The following is a 24,237-nucleotide window of genomic DNA, read 5'->3' on the forward strand; positions in this document are numbered from 1 at the left end:
TGTTGCTTAGTAGGCTGAATTAGTTTGTTCTGAGTGCCTTGCCGCTGTGATTCGGTTGGTTGTCTTACCAGGATAGCTCAGGTAGTCCCACACTACAGTGCTCTGCTCTCTTAATCTTTCTTCCCTCTAATGGTTCCTACTCCTCTTCTTATAGGTTGACTTGTCCCCTTCACTGTTGACTGTGACCTAAAAGTTGCTTTCTGCTATCCTGAGGGGTAGCACAGAGCTTAAAAGATGTGAATACCTCAGATTGCTGCTGCGTGGAGACCTTTATTCTGCTCTCCTCAGCCATAAGCACAAGTAATTTTAACAGACTCAGCTTTCCAATTGATGGAACAGTTGCTGAGTAGTTCCCATAGAGGGTGAATTAAGCCTTTTGAAGGGGACAGGATCAAATTTGATTAATGTAGGTATCCTGATATAACCTTTCTCTTCCGTTACTGATTCTTGTCAGTCTTTCTCTCCCTCCACCTTTCTTCCTTCCTTCACAAAAAAAGCAGGCCTGGGTTTGTGGCCGTATACATGGCTCAAAGGCAGTGATGAAAATCAAATGTTTCTTGGAGGAACTCCTTTTCATGCTGTTCCTTTTTGATAGAGCTCTAATATGTGGTTAAAGGTGAGGGGTGAGGATATTCCACTTGGTCACAGTGACATTGTAAAGTAAAACCTTTCAGGAAGATCATCATTCTTCATCCTGTTTCTAATGTGGGGCACTCTTTGCTTTGTAGTACCAAATATGCCACAGCAACGGCAAGACCAACATCATCAGAGCACCATGATGCATCCTGCCTCAGCAGCAGGCCCTCCAATTGTAGCTACGCCACCTGCTTATTCAACACAATATGTTGCATATAGTCCCCAACAGTTTCCTAATCAGCCTCTTGTGCAGCATGTGCCACACTACCAATCTCAGGTAAGAGTCCTTTTAGCATATGTGATAAGTCAAAACAGAAATAATGAAGTGGTTCAGTCCTAAATACCCTATTGTCCCCAGTCGTGAGAAGTCACTCTGAACAGTTTCTGTGTTCTGGAGCATCCTTGGTGGAGTTGTAATGTGCTTCAAAGCCTGTAACAAATTTTAAGGTCGGTTTAGAAGTTGGCATTTATTAGTGATGCTACCTTTTTAGTTCTTCGAACAATTTCTTTCAGGTCATGGCCAGGACATCTCCTAGTTACGTGTTCTAAAAATAAACTATTTGGTGTACTCCTCTTACTGCAAAGGCTTTTAAATATACATAAGTAATTGGATAAATATATAATTACATACATAAGCTTACGATGTTATTGGAGTGGCAAAAATTAGATATGCCAATGTTTTTTGTCAGTTTCTAGCCCACTGCAGAAAATGTCCTTAAATTTTTAGAAACAGTTGGGATAAGTGTGATAGTATGAAAGCTTTAGTTTGCTCTGCATTTTCGTAAAGCCAAGCTATTACTGTTTCTAAATACATAATTATTGTTTAGATGACACTAGTTTCTTTGTAATGGTCTGTTTTCTTATTTCTGTTGAATGCAGCATCCTCATGTTTATAGCCCTGTAATACAGGGCAACGCTAGAATGATGGCACCACCAACACACGCACAGCCTGGTTTAGTATCTTCTTCTGCAACACAGTATGGTGCGCATGAACAGACGCATGCTATGTATGGTAGGAAACGTTTTGTGTTATATGTAACTTTTTAAGTTCTTATATTGTGCAGGGATGTATTTAATCTCAAGCTTCAAACATGGGTATCATTCAGATTACACCAGTAGATGTGGTTTATATTTCGTATGATGATGAGCAGAGCATTGAAAACTGAGCCACCTGGTTAAAATGAAAACTCAAGTATGCTGATTTCAGTAGGATGCCAGTGACCAAGATGAAATTTCAACCTGGGAGCTGCTAAAGAATATCTGCTGAAAGAAGTTTGTTCAAGTTCTCTTGATGCTCTTGACACAACATCCCTTGATTGTTTCTTGATTATAATTAGGACTTGTTTTATTGCAAGGCTATATGACCTCAGTTTCAAAACTTGACTTTAGTTCTGACAACTAGTGAAATGCTGTCTTTATGATACTACTAGCATTATTAACAGTATGAACACTGCTGTTTAAGCAAAATAAAACATGTGTTGCTTACCTTTCTTTTTTGGTAAGTCAAGAATAAGTATATGAAACAGCTCATGTATTGCTCTGACTTTGACAATTAGTCTCCAGCATTATCAGATGGGCGTATTTCACTTAACAGTGAAGTGCTGAAAATGTGGGTTACCTTGTTGCAAAGTAAAATGTGAAAGAACTTTTAAAGCGTTATAATTGTATAATAAATCAATGCCCAATTCAGAGGAAAAAACTCACTGCAAAACATGCTATTGAAAGAGGTAGAATCAAGGTTGCTAGAAGGCTTGGAAATTGTCATAAAATGTCAAAACAGCAGATGGTCTCTTGAAAAACGTGGCATTTCAATACTTGTTATAGCATCCGAGGAAGACTTTTATTGGGTCACTTATATTATTGACTTAGATTCTAATAAAAGATTTTCTGTACCTTTAGACATCTTTGTATGTTTTCCGGTGCTTAGTTTTACACTGCTACTTAATGGAAGTCCATGATGTGTCATGAAAACTTACAAGGCTAAGAATCTGAAGTGTAGTGTGAAATTAATTCTGATTTTAAAAAGTCTGTGTCTTACCCATCTGAAAACATCCTTTCAGATCTCTGCAGTGGTATGGTAACATAGCTAAGAAACAAAAATAATAGAGGGAAACCTTTTTTGACACTTGGAGGAAGAACATTGCAGCTCATTTGTGCTGAAGCTGAAATGGAAGTTACTTGTAGAGATTAAGTCTTTCTCTCACAGGCCCTTGCTAATTGTATTACTTTGATCTTTTCAACTCTTGTGCTTGAGGTGTCCATGTAAACAGATCTTCTGTTTGCCTTTTCATTAGATTAAATAGAATTCCGATAAAGTGAATGATCAAAGGCTTTCAGACCTTTATTGGTGAAAACTCTCCTCTCAAATCCTAATTAAAATAAAATGAAACATGAGATAATCTGAGATTTGATTCAAAATGGTTGCATGTGACTTCCTAGCAATTTCCCATTGTGCACCATCCTTATCTTCTGTAACCAGTGGGTTCTACAGCATTGAAGTACAAGCCTGTTCCCTTGGTTGGCTTTGATCAGATGTCTGTATAGTTTTTTCGCTGATATTCTAACTTACAACTGTTAGATCTCATTTTGTGTTGGTTTTGCAGCTTGTCTGTTGTAGGTATGTGACTACCTACCAGTGCAAACAACTAAGTTGGGTCAAACTTGGGAATTCTTTGGTATTTCCTGCCATGTAATTAAATATTACTTTTCCAAGAGCACCTAATTTAACAGAAATTGCATGTCCTCCTGTGTTCTTTCAAGTAGCTACTTGGTGACTCTTCTGAATATTCTCCCGCCTTCCCAGTAAATGATCAAGTGCTTGAAATTCTTGTTACTGAAACTATTCAACCCAGCTGGATCATTAACTCCATATGAGGCACTTTTTTTAAGAGTATGTTCTTGCCATGTGCAGACGTGTTTATTGCCTAGCGAACATGAATTAGCTCAAATGTACCCTTAACCTGCAAAGTTTACAGTTAGCTACACATGAAATTACTTCTGATGTAGTGCAGCACTGTCTCAATTCAGATTTTTGCAAGTCTTCCATGTGCTGAGTACTTGAAGACCTTGCCTAGATGGATTGTGTTTCCTCAGAATGTGTCCATCTGTAACATATTCACTTCAGCTTCCATTTATTGATATGGGAACGCTTAGGAAAAATGTAGAAATGCCTAAGGTGATAAATATAAGCTGCTTATGGAGTACATTGCTAAAGAACAACGTGCTGGAATCATTCACATCTGATTGAGCGACTATAAGAAAGTATCCGTAACTTATATTCTGTATTTTGGGAATCTGAAGTTTACCCACAGTATCTTTGAACTAAATATACCAATGCACTTTGATTCTGGTCCTCTCTTAAAACTAATTTGAAAGTACAGAATACCAACTTCCTGAGAAATGACAACCACTGCTGCTTTTGTCTTCTGGAGCACTTGCTCAAACAAGTTCAGATTTCCTTTTGGCTCTTTAAAATTGCTATCTGCTTTTTTTTAAAAAAATACATTATTTTTTATTTTTAAGTTTTATTTTTTTCCCACATTGATATCAGGATTCAGTAGGCTATACTGCCCTTTTATCCTTCAAGGTACTAGTGCTTTCTTTGAGATAATTCTTGCAAAATTCACTCAATTTTTTTCCTGCATATGTGGTAGAGAGAAGATGTCTGCAAGGACAACTGCACTGAGACATGGGGGTTGGGGGGCACTGCTTATGAAGTGTTCTTAAGGTGTGAAATATTTTCTGGTGAGATCTGAAACTCCATCTTCACTAATGGTTTGGGACAAGTTGAAAGTCTGTGGCAAGTAGTAACTGCCTGCCAATGAAGAGAAATGCCCTTTGATCCATTAAGTGAACTACCCTCACTGCCAAAAGTTTGGGTTTTGTTTTCGTTCCTGTCTCATGAAGAGATAGCTGAATCCAAAATACATACAGTGACCTACACTTGTTGATAAGCACTCTTCCATTTTAAAGAAAAGTATTTTTGTCTAATGCTGTTTAATGGGATATTTCTGCACTTTTGGGATTTCCTTGCCAGTCGTTACAGTGTCCTGCTTCTGTTTCACAACCCGCTGTTGACAAGAGCTCAAGAGAAGCAGAGCAGCTGAGCTGCGTGGTCACCAGTAGACCCATCTAAACATATGACGGAGGAGTATTTAAATCATTGGGTTTTTCCCCTCAAAACAGAATTGGGGAGGACAATGTTCAAGCAACTGTCTCTCTTCCCATCTACCAGCCAGACGATAAAAATGTCTGTTACACACTTCAGCTCATAACTTCTGGGGACATGAGCCACTTAGATGTCCTTATCAAGGAAAGTTTGAAATGCAAGCGCTGCTGCACCAGAGCAGTACACGCACCTTTAACTACACACACATACCTGAACGTGGAGTTGTCGCTCTTGCCCTGCTGAACCACACGTTGCTTTCAGAACACACCGTCTGTCTCGGAAGTGTTGGCTCTGTGTGATCTCCCCAATACCAATATCATTGGGCTGGTAGAGTTTGCTGGCCATGGTTTGCAGTTTGACTGCTTGGTCTATGTCGCACAAAGACCTAAACTTGTCTTGTGCTGTTAGTAGAAAATTTGGTTATCTAAGTAGAGGGTGGATATATTCATTCCTGTGACAATAAGCTTGTGTTAGTTTTACCATGTAGCTGAATTGCCTGTGTTTTCAGATAACTGGAGTCCTCTGAAAAACTTTACTTTTGTGTTTAAAAACAAACTTGTGTAAAACCAGACCTTGGTTTTATACAGATGCATTTCCTGTTTTTTGTGCTCTCATTCCTGTCCCCATTCTCCCTTCCCTTTTCCCCTTCTGCATATGTTTTACTGGTCTGGTGTTGTCTCTAACTTTTATCTGGTTTCTGTCTCAGCAGTAGAGTAAATTCTATTACCCTGATAGTACAATGGTGGATATAATATAAACTTCAGAGGATTCTCCAGGGACTAAGAGTGAACCAGTCACCAAAGGTGTCTTGGAACTGTTAAGAATGACAGTGATATAGCTGAAAAAGCAAGGGGCCAATTTCTGTTTTAATGTAACTACGTTTTAACTTTCTTATTACAGTGGACTGTAATAGACCATTAATTGACATAAAGTTTATTTTTGTGTTAATTAAGAAGTGAAGACCTCAGTGTCACAGTTTAGAAGGAAGGCTTACCTGAGACTTGTGTTGTTTCATCTCCACTCATTTGTAAAACTAAATATCCAGCTCTAATAGACCTAAGTAAATAAAAATATCTGCATGGTTCTACAATCTTAAAAAAAAAAAATATTTTTTTTTAAAAAATGATGCTGACCTTTCCAGAAGACGGGAAGTATGCACGTGGCAAGAGGCTAATTTACCTTTCTATTTCCCAAATTCAGCATGTCCCAAAATACCATACAGCAAGGAGACAGGCCCTTCTTTCTACTTTGCCAGTGAGTTGGGTTTTTTGTACTAATTTTGATTGTACAGAAAAGCACTTTCTAAAGAACAGATGTTAAAGGAATGGGACGTGTTGAGGGAACAGGTTTCCTTGCACCAAACCAGTATGTGGAAAACGCAGGAAGGTTCCTTTCTATGGACAGGGGAATGAAGCTGTTGAACAGATTTATATGAGCACAGGACGCTGATTTGTCAGTATTTCAAAATCTATTTTGCATGCCGAATAATCTCTAACTTTACTACCCAGTCTCTTCATCTACAACCAGAAGCGAGCGCTGCATGTGGATAGCCTCTGCTTAAAACCTAGGTGAACTGCCTCACTCCCTTTCTTTCATGGCCCAAATGGGATTTTAAAACTTGGCAAGTTAATCTGCTTCCTAAAAGGAGAAGTATCTTGTGCCTCATCTCTTTAAAAAGCTGTGGCTCGAGTTCTGAGCCCCTGGGAGGAAATAACTTGAGTTGCAGCTGAGGTGAAGGAAGCTTTCTGTAGAGGTACTTCGGTGTCACTGAAGGAGTGCAGTTGTCATTATTATAAAGAGTGACTATATGAGGGCTCCTTGCCAGTGTATAGCATCGGATGCTTCCTTCTTGGCAGATGAACATTATCAGTTACGTTACCTGGCTCCGGTGCTCCTGTGTGGTGTTGCCCGAGCTGGTGACCTACATACATGTTCTCCATACTCTCAGTACACAACAGCTAATACAGACTTCAGTTGTGTGCATGTACAGGGAAAGGCGGATAACTAAAAAAAAAAAAACTGCCTTGTCTGTTGGTGTTCATAGCACTTAGAGGAAGCTGTTTTGGGGGGGGAAGTGGGGTGGTTGCAGGATGAACTGTAGTTGTCCCCCAAGACATGGGAAAGGAGGACTGCAGTTTCAGGATGTTTTCGAACATGCTCCTGTCCTGCAGTGAGACTTGTTGCTGCGTCTGTCTGCAAGTCCACGCAGCCTATGCCAGGCACTCTTCTGGGGTTTTTTGAGTTAGCTCATGCAAGAGGGATGTGAGAAATACCACTCGTTCTCCAAAAATCTCTTCTGGAACAGTCTTCCTGTGTTTCTTGTACAGAAATGGTTCTGCGTGAACTAGTGTTGCAGGATGCTGACCTGTCCTGTTTTCATGCATCTTGGTTTGGTGCACTGAAATAACTTTAATAAGCTCGTTCCTTTCGTGGATAGTCTGTTAAGTGAAGTCCACTCTACCTGTGTAAAATGGCTTCTTTACATGTTTGTATTATGAAAGAAACATTTGCTATTTCTTTGCTTCCTACCATTCAGGTCTTTTAAATGTAGTTATCCTCACCATCTTACTGGGTCTGGCAATAGTTTTGAAGTTTGTTCACTGGTCAGTTCTTGAAAATAGGCTCTTCAGTGCATCTTTGGACGATGACCAACGATGACCACCATTGGCAGCATTGAAATTTCTACCAGGGAAAATATGAAATTACGTTATATGGTTTTTGCATATACCCTCGTAGCTGGAAGTTCTGCTTGTTTTCTGCTGCTCTGACCTCTTTTGATTTCAGCTCCTTCTCTGGGTTTGGTGGCTGACTGCTACTTGCGTGCCTCTCAGAAAAATGGGTTGCACTTTTGTAGAGTTGAATTCAGTAATTCAATCCATCTGATACTTTTGCTTACTTCATTACTGAATCACTTATCTTCACTGTGTATCCCTGCAAGGTTAGTGCAGTTAAATATTGCACGTTAGGAAGCAACTTGATGAAAATGATGCTGAAGTGAAGCAGGTTAGCCCAGGGAGTATCTGTTGGGGAGAGGAACGTAGGGCATAAAGGGTGACAAAAAACAGTGTATTTCTGCTGGAATGAGCTGAGGTTACTTGCAGCAAGGAGATATGCAGAGCTTTTTTGTGCTTTCCTAGAGCTTTCTCAGCACTTTCTTGGATACTAGATGGCCATTTGGAAAATCTCCAAAGTACTGACAATGAGGGAAAATATTGGATAATTTGCAATATTTTTTTCCCACCTCCTGTCTTATCTTGTTTGCTATTTGATACTTGTAGTGAGCTGTTTTGATGAACAGGCAAAAATTCTTGAAAAAAGTCACAGTGAAAGTGCTTTAGTTATGGCTAAGCAGGTGAATTTCTCATTACTGTTTTGCAAGACTTCTTTCACAGGCTTGCTGGTCTCGTAGATTTCATTGGTTTGTCAGGAACTATTAATTGCACTAGCTAAACATGGAAAACCTTTTATGTTTCTAGATTTGAAGTTTGAACTCTTGAGTTTGAACTAAGAAAGATCTGCGCACGTATTTCAGACTTGCTGCCACTCGTCCTGAACCATTCTTGATTTGTATGCGGTATCTGTACAGGATTTAAATAAGTGTCCATATAACATTTTTTGAAAGACACTTTTAATATTACTATTAAAACATAATTTGCAGCAGCATCTGAACTAGTTTTAACTAAACTTATAGAGCTTATTAGAGTAATTTGTTAAAGACAAAATGGGGGAGAAGAGAAGCTAGGCAAATAAAAATTCTTCAGTATAAAAATCTGGTACTTTAAATGCAAAGCTAGGGATAAAAGATATTAGAAGGTTACGGAAGAGCTGCTACTATGACAAAAACTTGATCCTCCCCCGCACTTATGTATCTGTTCTTTAGGGTACTATTCCTCGGTTTAACTGGGTTCTTAAGAGAGATTCTTCATTGTGAAGTTTTATTGTATAATGTATCTGCTTCAGAATAACTTAGTTTATTATTCTCTCGGCTATAAAGAAATGAAAGATGAATTGCACAAATGGTTTAAGGGAGTACCACATTATTTCGGGGGCTCTTAACAAGTAATGTGACAGGATGTGGGAAGCCTTGAATATCTTACAACTTGGAATTAATTTTCATATACATTTTAAAACCTCTTGAAAGGAGTTGAAGTTAATTTGTAGTCAGGTGTGCCAGTTCTGTGGATGAGGCAGTGGGATGAGAGCTGAGGAAGATTTCTGATAGCATGCCCTTTGGCAAACAAGTCAATCCCTCTATGCGTTTATTGCTATTACTTTGACAGAGATAATAACTTCTGGCCTTCTTCAGAGTGTTGTATAATAATGAGGTTGAGAAATTTTCCTACTGTAGGAAACCATAAACTTGAAACTGTAAAAATGATTGGTGTTTCCATTGATAATTTTCATGTAGTCCTTGTAAGAAGGAGCAGCTGTTGAAAGTCAAATGGAAGCATGGTTGAGATGCTGCTGCAAAATAAATTTTAGTAGCGGTATGAAAAAAAGACTTACATTTGAAAGCGTAACAAAGTGCTATTGCAGAAGATACTGGTAGTTTTGCCAGTGTGCATAGAAAATACTGAGGTGTTTTCAAAATGTCTCTCAATCAGAAATGTTCATAGTGTGTGAGTATGCTTGTACACTCGTGCTCAAGTACACTTACATGCTCATGCATAAGTATGTTAGGATCAACTCAAACTGCAAGAATTTAGGGTTACAAATGTATATGAAGTTCATCTGCATTAATAGCCTGAAACTGTGGTGCACATCACTGTTGGACCATTTGCTCAATGAAGATTTAATAAAGCTTTCAAGACAGCAGGGCGGGATTAAGTTAAATGTGGTAGGCAGTTATTTTATAAAGGAGAGACCTTCATAGTGGCCTGTACAGGGGAGAAGAATCTCAATTAGGCAAAAAAGATACAGTCTATATGTATTCTAGAGAGTTTGAATCTTTTAGAACTAGTATTTGTAAGCTTTATAGCAAACAAAACTGGAGGAAAACAAGTACTTGCACAGGGTAGTAGTGTGTCAGGGCTGGTTAATAGAGCACGGTGGGGTTGCTGTCCTTTTCAGACTTGCTTTTGCTGAATAGTATTGTGCTTTCAGATGCAGCTACATTTTTGTCCGTTTTCTCCACCCATCTTGTCTTTCATCCTTTATATACACTCAAGCAGTTCTGTGTATTCATGAACTTAGAGCCCAGCACAGTGAAACTCTTCAGAAGCTGCAGCAAACAGTTACTTGCCAAAGCGAGATAACACACCTCACTAGCTGTGAATACACGGGGCAGGTGGTTGCAGCATAACAGTTGCACTCCCAAGTTTCCCCCTGTGCCCTGCTTTTCAGTTTGTTTACTAGGGCAAGAAAACACCACCAGAAAACCCATCACTGCTAAAGGTATGCTGCAGACAGGCACTTCATTGGCCATCAAGTTCTCATGTAATACAAACCCATTAAAAAAAGCTGTAACCCCACAGATAGTAAGCAGTAATTAACTTGTCAGAGCGACAGAAAGGTACCAGGACAAATAACGGAACAGTTACAGGGAACAGATTCAGGAGCAGGTTGACAGTTTGCTTTGACTGTTTGTCTTTTAGCACTGTTGTCAGCAAAACTAGCCTCGGTCTTGACAAGCTGTAATATTGGAGAGAGTAGGGCACATTGTCACGTGCAGAAGTGTAGTTGCAAACTATGGACTGGTTGCTGCACGAGATCTAAAAGCAATAGAGCGGAATAGGCAAAGCATCTTCATTTTTCTTAGGGTCTTGTTTTCCAGTTGCATGCTTTGTGTTTAAAGGAAGACTTGCTATCATTATGGCTTTTCTCTTAGATTCCCTCAGAAGTTTAAAAAAAAAAAAAAAAAGCCAAACTGATTTAGTGTGACCCGTTTTGAAGCAGAACAGGGCAGGACTCCTCAAGGAGGGACTTGTTGATATTAGTTTGTTGTTGGAGACTGGTATGGCTGTAGCAACAGATGTGGTTTCACTGTTGTGAAAGTTGTTAAGTTTTTTCCATTTTTGGAAGTTCATCCTTTATTTGCTACTGTTTCAAGGAATTAAGAATTTCATGGCAGTGTTGAGAAGCTCACAGAATGGTGGTGATCCAGAAAAGACTCCCTTGAGGCGAGAGGAAAGATACGTTATTTTAGTACAAGATACTGGCTTCAGCAAAAATTTGATACTTAAGCAGCCTCTGTTTTCTCAGCTGTTATGTATATACTGTGTGTCCCTATAGCTCTTAAGCATACATGCAGTGTATATACTTTACACTGACTGTACTGTGAGCAATTTCCAGAAGAGTAGCATGGTGAGGTTAGCCAGGTATAAGGCCAAAGAATTTTTTGGATGGTGGAAATAAAAATGGCTTGTAACACCTTTGAAAAGTATATTTCAGGAAAAACCAAATTGTATGAAAATGATAAATTTGATATTTTAAACTGGTCTGTTTGACAAAACAAAAGATGAAATACTGCTTTTTTTCTATGTAGTATCTGTTACATTGTCAAACTAGGGAAGATGAACTGTCTAATTATGGTTATTTATAGACTTTCCTGCAAAACCAAACTACACAAAAGCAAGGTAAGATACTCAGCTATTTGCAAGATAAATATTTTTTTTTAGAAGGGGGAGGGAATATATTTACAGTATGCTTGAGATATAGCGAAATCTTCAAATACAGATGGTGACTTGATGAGATGCATATTCTGTACTGTTGTTAAATATTCTTCTTTTTCATCCTAGTTTCCACTGGCTCACTTGCTCAGCAGTATGCCCACCCTAATGCTACCCTGCATCCGCATCCTCCGCATCCTCAGCCTTCTGCCACACCAACTGGCCAGCAGCAAAGCCAACATGCTGGAAGCCACCCTGCTCCTAGCCCCGTGCAGGTAACAGAACTCAAGGGAGTGAATGTCTTTAAATTGTATTTTACACCCCCTACTAGAAGGTCTGATGCTTGACATCGATATATTGACTTCTTTGAGAGGAAAAATGGTAAGATGGAGCAGTTCCCCAACCAGATCTCATACAGGAGTTGTCTAGATTCCGCTCTGTTTTCTAGAAGGAAGGAAGTAGAGCTATATAACTTAATTTTTCTCTGCTTGCAGTGGCTAGGACTCAAAGGTGGGAGGCTCAAGACATAGTTTGTTAGATAAGCTAGCAGGAAAACTTGTGGCAGTCCCTTTTCCTTAGTGAGGACCCATATCAGAGTCTATTCATTTCTCCCTTTTCACAGGGGATGAGATATAGCTTGTTTCCGTGTTAGGATTAAGGAAGGATCATATTTTGTCAGAGCTTTAATATGAGTGGAGTTACAACTGGAAATAGCAGATAAATGCTGAGAAGCGTTTGATTGTATTTCGTCAAAGACAAGCAGCTGAAAACAAAATAGGCCTCGTGATAGTGCTGTATGCCTTAGTTATCTACCTACTGGTAAGAACTTTGGGCTGCTAAGTGCAGCTGTGAAGTATATCCATCCCCATGGTTGCAGGATCTCCTTGTTTTTACCTGTCAGTCTAGGTTCCATTTTCCAGGCTCCTGCTCACATGACTTTCTAGCACAAGGAGAAAATGAGCCTGGTGGAATTGAAATTAATTTCCTTATGACCATAGGTGTGGTGAGCCTTAGATTTGCCACTTAAAAGATTCACTATCGAGAGCAGTTTTGCAAACCTTTCTTACGCTAGTTTACAGAGTAAACGTGTCTCGCTTCTAGACCATAGCCTAAATGATCTTCTCTCTTTTTTTGCAGCATCATCAGCACCAGGCTGCTCAGGCACTCCACCTGGCAAACCCACAACAGCAGTCGGCAATTTACCACGCAGGTCTAGCTCCAACCCCACCTTCCATGACGCCAGGCTCCAATACGCAGTCTCCACAAAATAGTTTTCCTACAGCACAACAAACAGTCTTCACCATTCATCCCTCCCATGTTCAACCTGCATATACCAATCCGCCACACATGGCCCATGTCCCCCAGGTAAACACAGTTTAACAACTTCAAGACTAAATGTCTTAATGCCACAAAGTTAGGACAGTCGGGCCTGCTGAAGTGATTTCCATTCTGTCACCTCTCAGCACAGACTACCTGTTGTGTTATTTAGGTTTCTGTCTGTACATTGCCTTTATTTAGAATTTTACAAGATATTTGGACCTCAGCTTCCAACACCCAGTGCATCTACAACTGTAGTTTAATGAAGACATCTTAAGGTGGCCCTGCTACTGAAAGAAATTGAGCTCTCTTCCCAGTTCCCGGCTCCCATCCTTGTCCTACCCCACCATTCTGCTCACAGAACTGTTTGGCCATGCAGCAAACCAGACTGGGGACATGATTCAGCTGAAGTGTGCCTCCCCTACCCCCATTTTAGGCTATTTCTCAGTCAAATCAGTTCACTACTCAGGTTCACTGCATGATCACAGGACGAGCTGGCATACAGGAGGGTTGGAGGTGAGAGCTGAGTGGAGGAAGGCTGAATTGCTGCTTTTGGTGGCAGTTTTAGGCTCTGCATTGTAGTCAAATTATACAAGTACATCCAATAAAGGATATTACACAGGATTACTAGGGAGTAGCAAGGCACTGCAATGGGAGATAGGTGAGGTTCAGTTCAGATGACTGCAAGACAATCCTTGCTGAAAGAAAACCATGTGTGCCTCTGTGTGTGTGTATGTGTCTGTGTGTGGTTCTAAATAAACTGCTTATGCAGGAGATCCCCGGTGGTTGTTGGGCAACTTAACAACAGTCCTTGCTTCAGGATCAGAAACCCACTTCTCTTAACTGCTCTCTTGTGGTCAACTCACTGAAAAAAGGATTTTGGGAAGGGAAGCACATGATTGATTAATCAAGAGCTCTACGTAAAGCAGCGTTACAAAGATTTTCTGATGTTTACTAAATCTCATGGATTTAGTGTGCTTTGTCGAGGAACGGACAATTATTCAGTAATTTGCCTGCACAACTTCTTCTGCAGACCAAGTACTTGGTGTCTGGCTTATGCCTTCTCATACAGGTTAACAATAGTTTGGGATACCATGCCTAACTGTAAGTAGGGAGGTTAATCTAATAGGTGTCCAGTCCCTTGCAGAATTCTGATAAAATCTTTGCTTTGGTCCCTGGGACAGTCAGTTAAGCCAATGAATTAATAGTTATTTAGGAATTGTTTTATTGATGTTGAGTTTTTAGTTTTTTAATTCCGTTAGGCTTTTAATTTCTCTGCTTTTGTACTGCGGGAGCATAAGGAGAGGATGTCCAAACTTGACTACTGCTATGGCATCTCGCCATGTCCTCCCAGGCTCTGGTTTCTGCCAGAAACAAGATACTTGCTCCGCTCTGGTGTGATGGCACTGGTGTGAATGCCTAGGTTGTAGAGCTTATCGAGGTGCCTTGCACGCAACCCTTCGGAAGGGTCTTGCTGCAAGCTCCTGTGTTAGCGGCATATTCAGTGCTATGCCTTGAAACATGAAACATGTTTGTTTTGGGGTCAGCTTAAAGGTAAAACTGTACATGAATTGTGCTGTACATGTCATGGCCAGGCCCATGCCTGCGCTATAGGATGCGACCATTGCCTGCCTTTCTCTTTGCCAAGCACTTAATAAGCAAACCTCACTAAAGCAAATTAGATGCAACTTTTAGTCAGAACTGACTGCTCAGTCAGGATGTTTTAGCAATCACAGGGAAAGCCTGCCTCACCCTTGATTTTTGATTTACGCAGTCTCTTCTGCTGTAATTTTTTTAGGATGAAAACTACAATCTATAATCCATGATATGTATACCAAACTAACTGACTTTTCAAAATGAAGTAGTTCCCTCAAAAATCTCTAATGAAGGAATAACTACAGTTCTGTAAGACATTTTAAATGCATGTAATTATTCCATTGTGGGGAAACTAATCACTGGATTTAATAGTTTCTTAGCAGCCTCATTTCCAGCTTCTGAACACAATTCTGAAACACCATGTCGTAGGAATTTCAGTTAGGCTAACACAGAGGATCAATTGAATTTCCCTTAGGTTATCAGATGAATCTTGAGCTGTTAGATATCTCACTTGAGAAACAGTACTTTAAAATTCATTACAGAATACTGTCAGCTGCCAATTTGCAAAGCCTTTGAGCCACAGCAGAAAATTTTTTTCCAATGTGTGTATTGAATACAGCTGCTATATGAATAGCTGCTTTGTAATGATGGCTGCTATAATAGCATGTTTGTCAAAGTAAAAATGGTGCTGATCCTGAAAGGTATTTCTGTTTCACAGCCTTATCTTCTAAGACTTTTTTAGAGCAAGAGTGAGATTTGAATTGCAGTTCCTGCCTTTAAAGGCTTCTTGAGTGCTACTAATACAGTGCAAGTCTGATAAAGAGTTTGAGGAATGCCTGTGATGAGTCAAGTAACCCTTTTGTCTTTAAGAAATAAAATTGTAGCCACTACCTGCTATCTGTGTTTACTGGCATGTGAAACTTCTGAGGCTGCAATTATTGCACCACAGTGCTCTGTTAATGGGATATGGTAGAAGGACAAAGCAAACCTTAGATACAATGCTTCCCCCCCCCAAGAGAAACCCACTGAGAGCTCTAAGAGTTCCTTAATGTTTTGTGCTTTTAAGAAACTAGTGTTTACTAGCTTTTTAAACCAAAAAATTGATGACCTCTAGAGTCATGAACTGCTCTGAGCTAAAGAAGCCAACTGACAAGTTACTGAACTTGTTTGCCAGAAGGTGATCAGCCATAGTAAAGATTAATCTCCTTTTTCCGCTCAGACTTAACTATGATTGCTTAGATTACACAAGGACCTTTAACTGTGATGAGCTTAACTGGAAACAGAACAAAGCTGACCTAACAGTATAAAGGGATTAAATCACTCAGAATGACTGCTTAGATAAATGATAATGTGGGCACAGGTCACTGGAGAGAGTGGTTTCGAGGGCAGGGAGCCATGAAAGAATGTGGAGTTGTGTAATGAGTAGCTGAGGAAGGGATGCCAGGCTCCCAGCGCATGTGAAGTTCGTACCTGTACCCGGTGCATTCTCTGCATAGGAAGTGCTTTGATCTAAGTTACTAACAGTAATGTTTTGAAGATTCGTTGCTGAGGTGTTTTGTTTTGTTTTTTAAATATCCCACTGTTTAATGCTGGCAGTTTCTCCCAGTGCTCGCTGTCTAAATGGCTAAAATTGAGAATGTGACCCAGAGCCAGCAGTAAGGATTTGAGTTTTTTGGTGGGGTTTTTTTTTTTTTTAGTTATTATTTTTGTGTTAAGATCTCTGACTTAATCCCTATAGCTAATCTAGTTAAAATGAAGTAAATCTCTGGATTTACTGGTACAGCTGGAGAAAACTTGATAGTCATGTGGCCAGGAGTGATGCCTCCTTGTGACCATTATACTAAAGAGCTCTTTGTTTCAGGCTCATGTACAGTCAGGAATGGTTCCTTCTCACCCAACTGCCCATGCTCCAATGATGCTAATGACGACACAGCCACCTGGTGGTCCCCAAGCCGCCATCGCTCAAAGTGCACTACAGCCCATTCCAGTCTCGACAACAACACATTTCCCCTATATGACGCACCCTTCAGGTGAGGAGTGTGTGCCCGGGAGACCTGCACCTTAACTGAGCCAGGTCGTAGTAGTGAGGGGAACTGTTACGAACCAGATTTGGGGAAACGAACAAAAAAAACCTTAAGATGTCCTTGTAGAGTGGCAGGCTGCTGAAGGCAGACTGTTTCTGCATTTAGCATTTATACTTTGCCAGCCCAAATGTGAGCCTAGATAAGCATACGAGATTTAGCTAATTTAGCAAAGACTTTGCTTCTCTCTAGCTGAAGTAGAGAAATGGATAATTGTGCAGACACTGGCACTGTGGGACTGTTCTTCCAGGTTTTGCCATGGTTTTGCCGTGGGGGATGGACTGTCTGTGTAGCCTGTTTATAATGATCTGGGGTTTTATTAAATTTAAAGTGATCGGTCTTGAGGATAGGAGTGAAAATGTTGCTCGGGAGTAGGGCTTGTTAGACTTCTAATGACTGAAGTAAAGTGACAATTGAAGTCTAATCTTTAATTCAGAGTAACATTCTGCAGCTTTACTTTTCGGCAAAAGTAGGTGCTGTATGACTTCTTTCTGCTTAAATGTAACCTTACCTAGTTTTCTTTATTATTCATTTCCAAACAGCCTCTAAACTTTTGTAGTTCACTAGTTACCTGATTTTGTTTCTTGGGGAATGTGTGAGCAGAACAAGGCTGCTTTCTGAGGGTTTAGGTAGGGGAAAAAAAACATCCAAAGGACATCTTGATAATGCAGGGTTTTGTTTTGTTCATTAAAGAAAAAAAAAAAAAAAAGAAAAAAAAAGGAAAGAGAAAAAGGAAAAAAAAAAAAAGAAAAAGTTCAGCTCAGTAGTTGTCCTGTGACCACTTTACTAGCAAACTGTTGTGTGGCTTGCCAATTTATTATTTACATTTGAACTTTTTTTTTACAGTACAAGCCCACCACCAACAGCAGTTGTAAGGCTCATCTGGAATAACTGAAAGGCTGGATACCTTTTGTAGGCCAAATACCCTTCTTCTACTGCTTCTGCCAACTGGAAGCACAGAAAACTAGAATTTCATTTTATTTTGTTTAAAAAAAAAAAAATTGATTTCTTGTAACATCCACTAGGAATGCTAACAGTTCATCTTGCAGTGGGAGAGATTCGGACTGAGTAGAGGCATTTAGGAACTTGTGGGCTATTCCATAATTCCATGCACTGTATCTGAGTCCTGCAAGTGCCCCAACTCTGCTTGCTGAAAACTGGAAGTTATTTATTTTTTAATGACCCTTCAAAGTTATGAACTCATCAGCTAGCAAAAGAAGTAACAAGAGTGATTCTTGCTGCTATTATCACTAAAAATCAAGACTTGGAGATCCCTTTTACTTCTAACTAAACTTGAAACAGGTTCAGTAAAAAAAAAAAATCTAATCGTCAAACTGATGAATTATTATTTATAAATCACGTTTGATGAGATAATCACTATCGTGAGACAGTGATGTAACTTTTAAGTTAAGAAAACTTTTACTTTGTAGATAATATAAAATAAAAACTTAAAAAAAAATTAAAAAATAAAAAAAGTTTTAAAAACTGACCTACTTAGTGTTTGTGTCTTGTTTTACCAGTATCTTACTTTAATGTGTTCTCCAGCTTTCGATCCAGATGGGAGTGAATGTTTTATTTAGCATCAGGTAAGCTTTGCCGTGTGTTTTTGTCGTGTGCTGCTGCCATATCGTGTGCGTGCCCCCCCCCTGCCGTGAAACCAGATCAGTCGTATTTGACTTGCAGGGCCGTTGCAAAAGTAAGTCAAAGGTTTCAAGATCCGAAGTTTGGTACAGGTTTTAAACAATTTCTTGTGTTCAGGTCTATTCCCTAATGCCTCAGCCTTACACTCTTCTGGCTGGTGTCACAGAAGGTGTCACAACTGGGCCTCGAGGCTCAAGGTGATAAAACTATACAAGACCTGGTGCTGCTGGAGAAGGAAAGGAAGAAATCGGGGTAAGCGTTCCTTAGCAAAATGACTGGTAAAAAGATGGGGAAAAGGACAGGAGAATCGACTATCACTTCCTTCAGTAATGCGCAGACTAGTTATCATTGCTTATAAAGTGCTGTGGTCTTCCTAACCATTCTGTAGGGTGCAGGCATCCTACCACGGCTAACCAAAAGATGATGCTGGTTAAACTGGATTATATGGTAGTTGCACTTAAGAGGCAGGACGAGTAAGCTGTTGTCTGTACAACCCTTCATGGACAGCAGTTACATCCCATTGTGGCGTGGTGAAAAACATACAGGGGAATACAAATAACTGCTGCAGCTTCTGTCTTAATCCTTCCAGGTCAGCAGTGCAGTGAAATGTACTGAATTCATGTTCAGGTGGGCAGCAGGGGGCATGAGATGGTTGCAGACAGTGATGGTGGCTTGGGGCAGGACTCCTCGCATGAGTCTTCCGAGAAGGAACAGCTTGTCCATAGGCTATCGGCTTTCTTTTAATTTCTAAGGGAGGATTTCTCTCTTTTAGGAGCCATTAATCCAGTATCTGTTAAAATAGTATCCAGGCACCTAGAGAGAATCAGACTAAAGACTAAAAGTGAGAAACGAGTTCTAAAAACAGTTTATTAAGAGCAGATTTTTTTTATATTACGGTAAAATTGCATTATTCAAGAATAAGTTACTTGTACAGTACATACAGAAACAATATATAGAAAAACCTACTATACAAGAACAACTCTTCTGTGCAGGTGAAAAGTAGAATTTTGAGATCAATACACTTTTCATCCAACAAACTGTTGGCTTTAATCATCCTGCTAAAGGCTGAGTTAGAGAACGCGCAGTTGCCTCTCCCACCTCTGGTAGTTGCTGGCAAAGGTTGGGTCTGTTCGCATCGAACAAGCTTCAATTAAAATTTGGAATACTCAAACCTGTTAGTCAAGATTTGAAGGCTTTACATGCTTGTTAGAGTAAAACTGCGTTGGTTGGATGACAGCAGTGTTCTGTGGTCCGGAGGCTCTAAGAAATGAGAAGCTTTGGCCTCACTCCGGACCTGGACCTCTTCCTAGAAGCTTTGCCCCAAAATAATTTTGATGTAAAAACCATCGGTGAGGCGATGGGGGTGTCAGTGTTTGGTAACCTGCTCTGGATTGCCAGTGCCGTTCCGCAGGGCTGGGATGCAGGAGGGAGGGACGGATGAAGAGATTAAATAACGCTTCAAGGCACGAATTCCTTCAGAAGCCGTCAGCCCTAAGGACACGCAAAAGCCACCGACAGGGAGGGTCTGGCAGCAAGCTGCAAGTGGTTTCCTAAGCGTAAGATGGAGACGAGGGTGAGAAGTTCTGGCTGGACCCGAGTCTTAGGTTATGCGCTAAGCCAGGTCCCTGCTGTCAGAGAGAGGGAAGGCACTGCCTGTTTTGCATCTTTATTGCCAAAAACAACTGTCCTGAGTAGCTGGCCGAGATGGGGCTTCCCTCCCTAACAGCCCTCTCCTGGGGGGGGCTGCGTGAGCGGTCACTGGGCAAAGGCTCCAGCCCAAGGCACCGAGAGTCGCTGCCGGTTGGGTCCCGGCTTTGGTACGTGGGATCCAAACTCACGTTGCAGGTGCCCATCTCCAGGGCCAAGGCAGAAGCTGAGACCTCGGCGGTCACATCTGACTTTATTTCAGCTCTCGGAAAAGCTCCTTCTCCTCCGTGGGAGCCCAGGAGGCGGCTGTACCTGCAGCACGCAGCCATGCGGGGGCTTTTCCCGCGGCTTCCACTCCTCCCAAAACTCAATGCTGATACTTCTTAAAGGCCGATAAAAGCCCACGTGGGCTGGGGAACTAAACCTGCTAAGTCCTAGGCACTTTTCCCAAGTTTAGAAAAATATAAAAATTCCTTCAGGTTGCTTATATTCCATACAATGGAATGGCTTAATGCTCTTTGCCCACTGCTCTAATAAAGAGGAGTACCTTATGGGCTGCATTAATGTGTGCTGGCAGGAACGGAGGTAGAGCTGCGTGTCAGGCTCTGACCTGTGGCGCAAGCCAGATGGTTTCTAGGAGAAATGGGATTTCAAACGCGGCCCTTCAGGAGCTGGGGAAATAGCCCAAAAATCCCCCCGGGTCCTGGTGCAGCTGGGGTTGGGTGGGGAGGACCGAGATGGGGAGACGGTGGAGCTGGGAGCAGCAGCTCTGGGCTTGGCTAGATTAGCTTAAACCAAAGCTTGGCTAGATTAGCTTAAAGCCCTCTGGCAAGGAGAGGCTAGCTGGTGGAACAGCCCTTGGCTACCTTGTTGGTGAGGTCTGAGAAGGAAATAACTCTTAAGAGCGACTTTCCCACTGCTCACTAGTGGGGAGAATGGGAGTTTGCAGCCACCGGAGTTTGTTTGCACAGGGGAAGTGGCTGACGGGGCGATAATGAACTCAATGTATATTTTGCTAATCAAGCACAGCAAGTTCCATTTAACCTATGGAGAAATCCCTTGCAATTAAACTGCAGGTTAAAAATACCACATGCGTGTGCATGTTTAGTTGTTGGTGCTGGAACAATAAGCCCCGGCGTGCCAAAACAACCCATCCCAGCAGCAGCATCTGATTTATCTGGCAAGGGCTGCGCTGGCTGTGAATAGCAATGCCTTTCCCAGCCTGTTCTTTCTTGCAGATGCTCTGAGCATAGGGTGATTCGGGTGAGACCACCTCATCTTTTGGGGAAAGACCCCTTTGAATGTGGCTGCCTGGAGCAGGACTAAAATCAGCTCTTTGAACCTTAGATTTAGCACGTGCGAGTGTTTCCCAAGGCATGCGTGCTCCGAGAACCACGCACCAAGCAAGCAAAGGAGCCAACAACTTGTGCTATGCTTCCACCCCTTCCCTTCTTCATCCCTATAAATGCAAAACCATGGGGAGTTATTTATTAGCAATGAAGGGACCTGACTTGCCTGGCACAAACCAGCCCCGGCTATACACACTCCTGCCGTTTGCTGCAGCCTTTGGGCTGGTCTGGGGAGGAAAACGGGATGCGGATACGGCCGAGAAGCTCCAGCCGAGGACAGGGCTGCCTTTGTTTCTCCAGCAGCCTCACCAGGTTTGGCAGTGCTGGAGGTGGGACCGGCCAGCGCAATTTGCTCTTAATGCTCTGGTTTCAAAAGCGAGTGTGCGACGGTGTGTGCTGAGCGCCAGGAAACACTGATCCCCACTGAAATACAGGATTGCTTCCCCTGTGCCCATTTTCAAGTCATTTTAAACAGAGGAAGGGGGAAAAAAAGACCTTGCCTGCTCTGAATGTACAAAGACAGCCCAGGAGAGGGCTGGGGCAAGAGATGGGGAGGCACAAGATGCAAATCCGAAGTGGTTTCTCAGGTCGAGGGTATCCAGTTTCTCCCAGCCCCTCATCCTTTGACTACTACTTAGAAAACCAGATTTGCTCTCACGGCCAGTCCCTGGCCTGTTTGGCCCTGGCCGTTTTGGCCCTGCCGGGTCCTGGCCCCTGCCCGCACTACATCTGCCCTTCCTGGCCCAGCCCAGCCCAACAGCGCTGTGATCTGATCTTGCCCTTCCATTCCTGACCCTGAGCAGAGCTTGGCTCCTCGGGCTTTGCCAACCGGGCTCACCGCGCGCCGGCTTCACGGCAAAGCCTAGAGGCTGGATTTTTGCAAAACTCCCTAACTCGGCCCCACGAGGCTTTTTTTTTTTTTTTTGCTTGCTTTCAAATTAATTCCTAAATGTGAATGCTCCTGAGGGCTCCCACCTCAAGGAAAAAAAAAAAAATTAAATTAAAAAAAAATGAAAATAAAAAGGCTTTCCTGTAAGGCAATTTCAAAGCAAGTTTTGCATCCGAAATCCCGTGGAGCGCCACACGGGCTGTGCTGAGAAATCTGGAAGTTGAATGCTGCGAACATCCCCTCTTGCGTGTCGCAACGGCTCCAGCCCCTTCCTTATTCTTAAAATAACGGCAGCTTCTAAGAAGCGGTTCCTCTCTCGCTGCCCCAGGCACCAGCAGGTAAAGCGGCCCCGGGGCTCGGCGGCACCAACGGCTGCAGAGCCTGAAAAGAGCAGCGGAGGTTGGGGCACGGCTGCGCTCCCGGCTCCGGAGCTGCTCTCCTTGCGCGGGTCTTCGCCGGGGCCGGGGAGACGTCGAGCCCGGGGATCTCCTTGGATGCGCGGTTGTTCCCGCGGGAGTTACGGCGGCGCCTACGTCTCGCTCGGCGTGCAACTCGCTGTGCAAGCAACCAGCGCTCCTAGGGCGATGCACGCGGGCGAACCAAAGCGCCTGCGGCGTGTGTAATTACAGCCGAAGAGCTGCCGACCCACCGGCCTCCTCCACCTAAGGCACGTGGGGGGCTGCGGCCCCTCTGCGGGCTTGGGGGGGCTGGCTGGGAGAGGCTTTCCCTCCAGGCGGGGAGGCGTACGCCGATGGCACCCCCTCGCCTGCGAGAGGCTGTTGCATAGCTTTAAATACCGCCAAACTCTTGGTTACACAGTGTTTGGGGGGGGGGGGGCGGGAAGGCAAGTGAGAGTGGGGCGGGCAGCCGCCTGCGCTGGCGAGGTAAAAAAATGTTTTGGGGGAAAAACTCCCTCTAGATTTGTGCCGAAAATGCTTCCACCACCGGGATAAAATGCCTCCATCACCGGGATAAAAAATCGCCTCCATCACCGGGATAAAAAAAAAAAACGCCTCCATCACCGGGAGGAGTGGTTGCTGTCAGTCTCCGCATTAGTTCTCAGCTAGTGACATTCCTACGGATGGAGCAGTTAGTGTTCACGTCTTAATTAGCAAGGCTAATGGCGTAAGTATTTGGCTGGTGCAGGGAGTGACTGCAACTGTGCTAGGCTTAAAAAAAAAAAAAAAAAAAAAAAAAGGCAAGAAAAGCCAGGTTTTGCCTTATCTAAAAATAAAGCCCAAACTCTGATCACGATCGTCATCTTCACCTGATGCGGGAGCTCAGCTCTGGCAGGTCAGGCTTTGCTGGTGGGTTTGGCAGCGGCAGCACGTGCTGGGGCGGGAGGACGGGGCTCGTCTTCGCCTGTGTGCAGCCCAGAGCAGCAACTGGTCAATGAATTTATAACCCACTTTTTTTTCTTTTTTTCTTTTTTTTTTTTCCCTTTTTTTTTCCTTTCTCCAATTATATGGGTGTAACACAAGACCCTGGTTCCTTCTCTGGGCACTGTTGTGTCAGGGACAGGCGGGAGATCGAGTCTGACGGCGTGATGCTCGGCATGCAGGGACGCAGGCAGGAGCGGCACGTGTAAACAGTAACGAGAAAGCTTTGATAATAACAACAAAAAAATAAAAAATAAAAGGCCCTTTAACAGGCCGAAGAGAGGGAGCACACCCGTACTGGAGTGAAAAATTACCCCCTTCCTTGCAAAAATATAATAATCATCCCTAACCAGAAGGAAGAAACTAGTTACATTCTTTCTCTCGATGGGATACCCCGAAGGTCTCTAGGATTTCTCCACCCGAAAGTGCATCCCAGTGCTGGTGTGGTGCCCATCAGAGCGGCGTGTACTGGTTGTCGATGGCACGGACGTGGCCCCGGCCTGGTGCCTCCGCCTCGTAGTCCGAATCGCGGTGCCAGGGGCCAGGGGCCGTGGCCGTCCCACTCGGGCGCAGGCTCTGCGCCAGCTCGTCCGGCGGCGGCACCAGGTGGAAGATCTGCTCCGGTGGGGGACCCGGGGGGGTCTCGTCGGGGCCACGGGGGCAGGAGGAGCCAGCGAGGGCGAGGCTGAATTCCGGGCTCCAGCTGGGAACGGGCTGGGGGAGAGGGACCGTGCTGCCGGAGCCGGGAGCTGCGGGTGGAGGGGAGAGATGGCTGGTCGGTGGGATGCTCCTGCCCCGTCGCCCCTGCTGCAGCTATCGGGGCTGGGGAGCGGCCGGCGGTTTGGGGCAGCTTCTCCTTTCTCGAAAGAGGAAGCCGGGAGCTCAGGGGTCACCTTTTGTGCCGCTGCACGGACGCTTCCACTCCC

At 43.0% G+C, this 24,237-nt stretch overlaps 2 protein-coding genes across 23 annotated transcripts in view; one reads left to right on the top strand and one right to left on the bottom strand.

Moving 5' to 3' along the window:
- Nucleotides 1-17,597, top strand: part of ATXN2 (ataxin 2) — a 52,254-nt gene extending 34,657 nt beyond the window's left edge. For 11 of the 17 annotated variants that reach the window (XM_075516333.1, XM_075516324.1, XM_075516335.1 and 8 more), the window contains 6 exons: nucleotides 729-913; nucleotides 1,516-1,648; nucleotides 6,005-6,058; nucleotides 11,542-11,687; nucleotides 12,550-12,777; nucleotides 16,187-17,597. In XM_075516333.1, the coding sequence (XP_075372448.1) occupies nucleotides 729-913; nucleotides 1,516-1,648; nucleotides 6,005-6,058; nucleotides 11,542-11,687; nucleotides 12,550-12,777; nucleotides 16,187-16,390 (950 nt within the window). In that variant the 3' untranslated portion in view covers nucleotides 16,391-17,597. The remainder of the gene's footprint in view (nucleotides 1-728; nucleotides 914-1,515; nucleotides 1,649-6,004; nucleotides 6,059-11,541; nucleotides 11,688-12,549; nucleotides 12,778-16,186) is intronic. The other 6 variants (XM_075516322.1, XM_075516327.1, XM_075516330.1 and 3 more) reach the window with 4 other exon arrangements.
- A 437-nt stretch (nucleotides 17,598-18,034) lies between these two features.
- Nucleotides 18,035-24,237, bottom strand: part of SH2B3 (SH2B adaptor protein 3) — a 31,498-nt gene continuing 25,295 nt past the window's right edge. For 3 of the 6 annotated variants that reach the window (XM_075516344.1, XM_075516342.1, XM_075516340.1), the window contains one exon: nucleotides 18,043-24,060. In XM_075516344.1, the coding sequence (XP_075372459.1) occupies nucleotides 23,765-24,060 (296 nt within the window). In that variant the 3' untranslated portion in view covers nucleotides 18,043-23,764. Of the gene's footprint in view, nucleotides 24,061-24,237 lie in introns of all 6 variants that reach the window. The other 3 variants (XM_075516341.1, XM_075516343.1, XR_012777758.1) reach the window with 2 other exon arrangements.

Source organism: Mycteria americana, chromosome 13 (assembly GCF_035582795.1).
Source record: "Mycteria americana isolate JAX WOST 10 ecotype Jacksonville Zoo and Gardens chromosome 13, USCA_MyAme_1.0, whole genome shotgun sequence".
NCBI lineage: Eukaryota > Metazoa > Chordata > Aves > Ciconiiformes > Ciconiidae > Mycteria > Mycteria americana.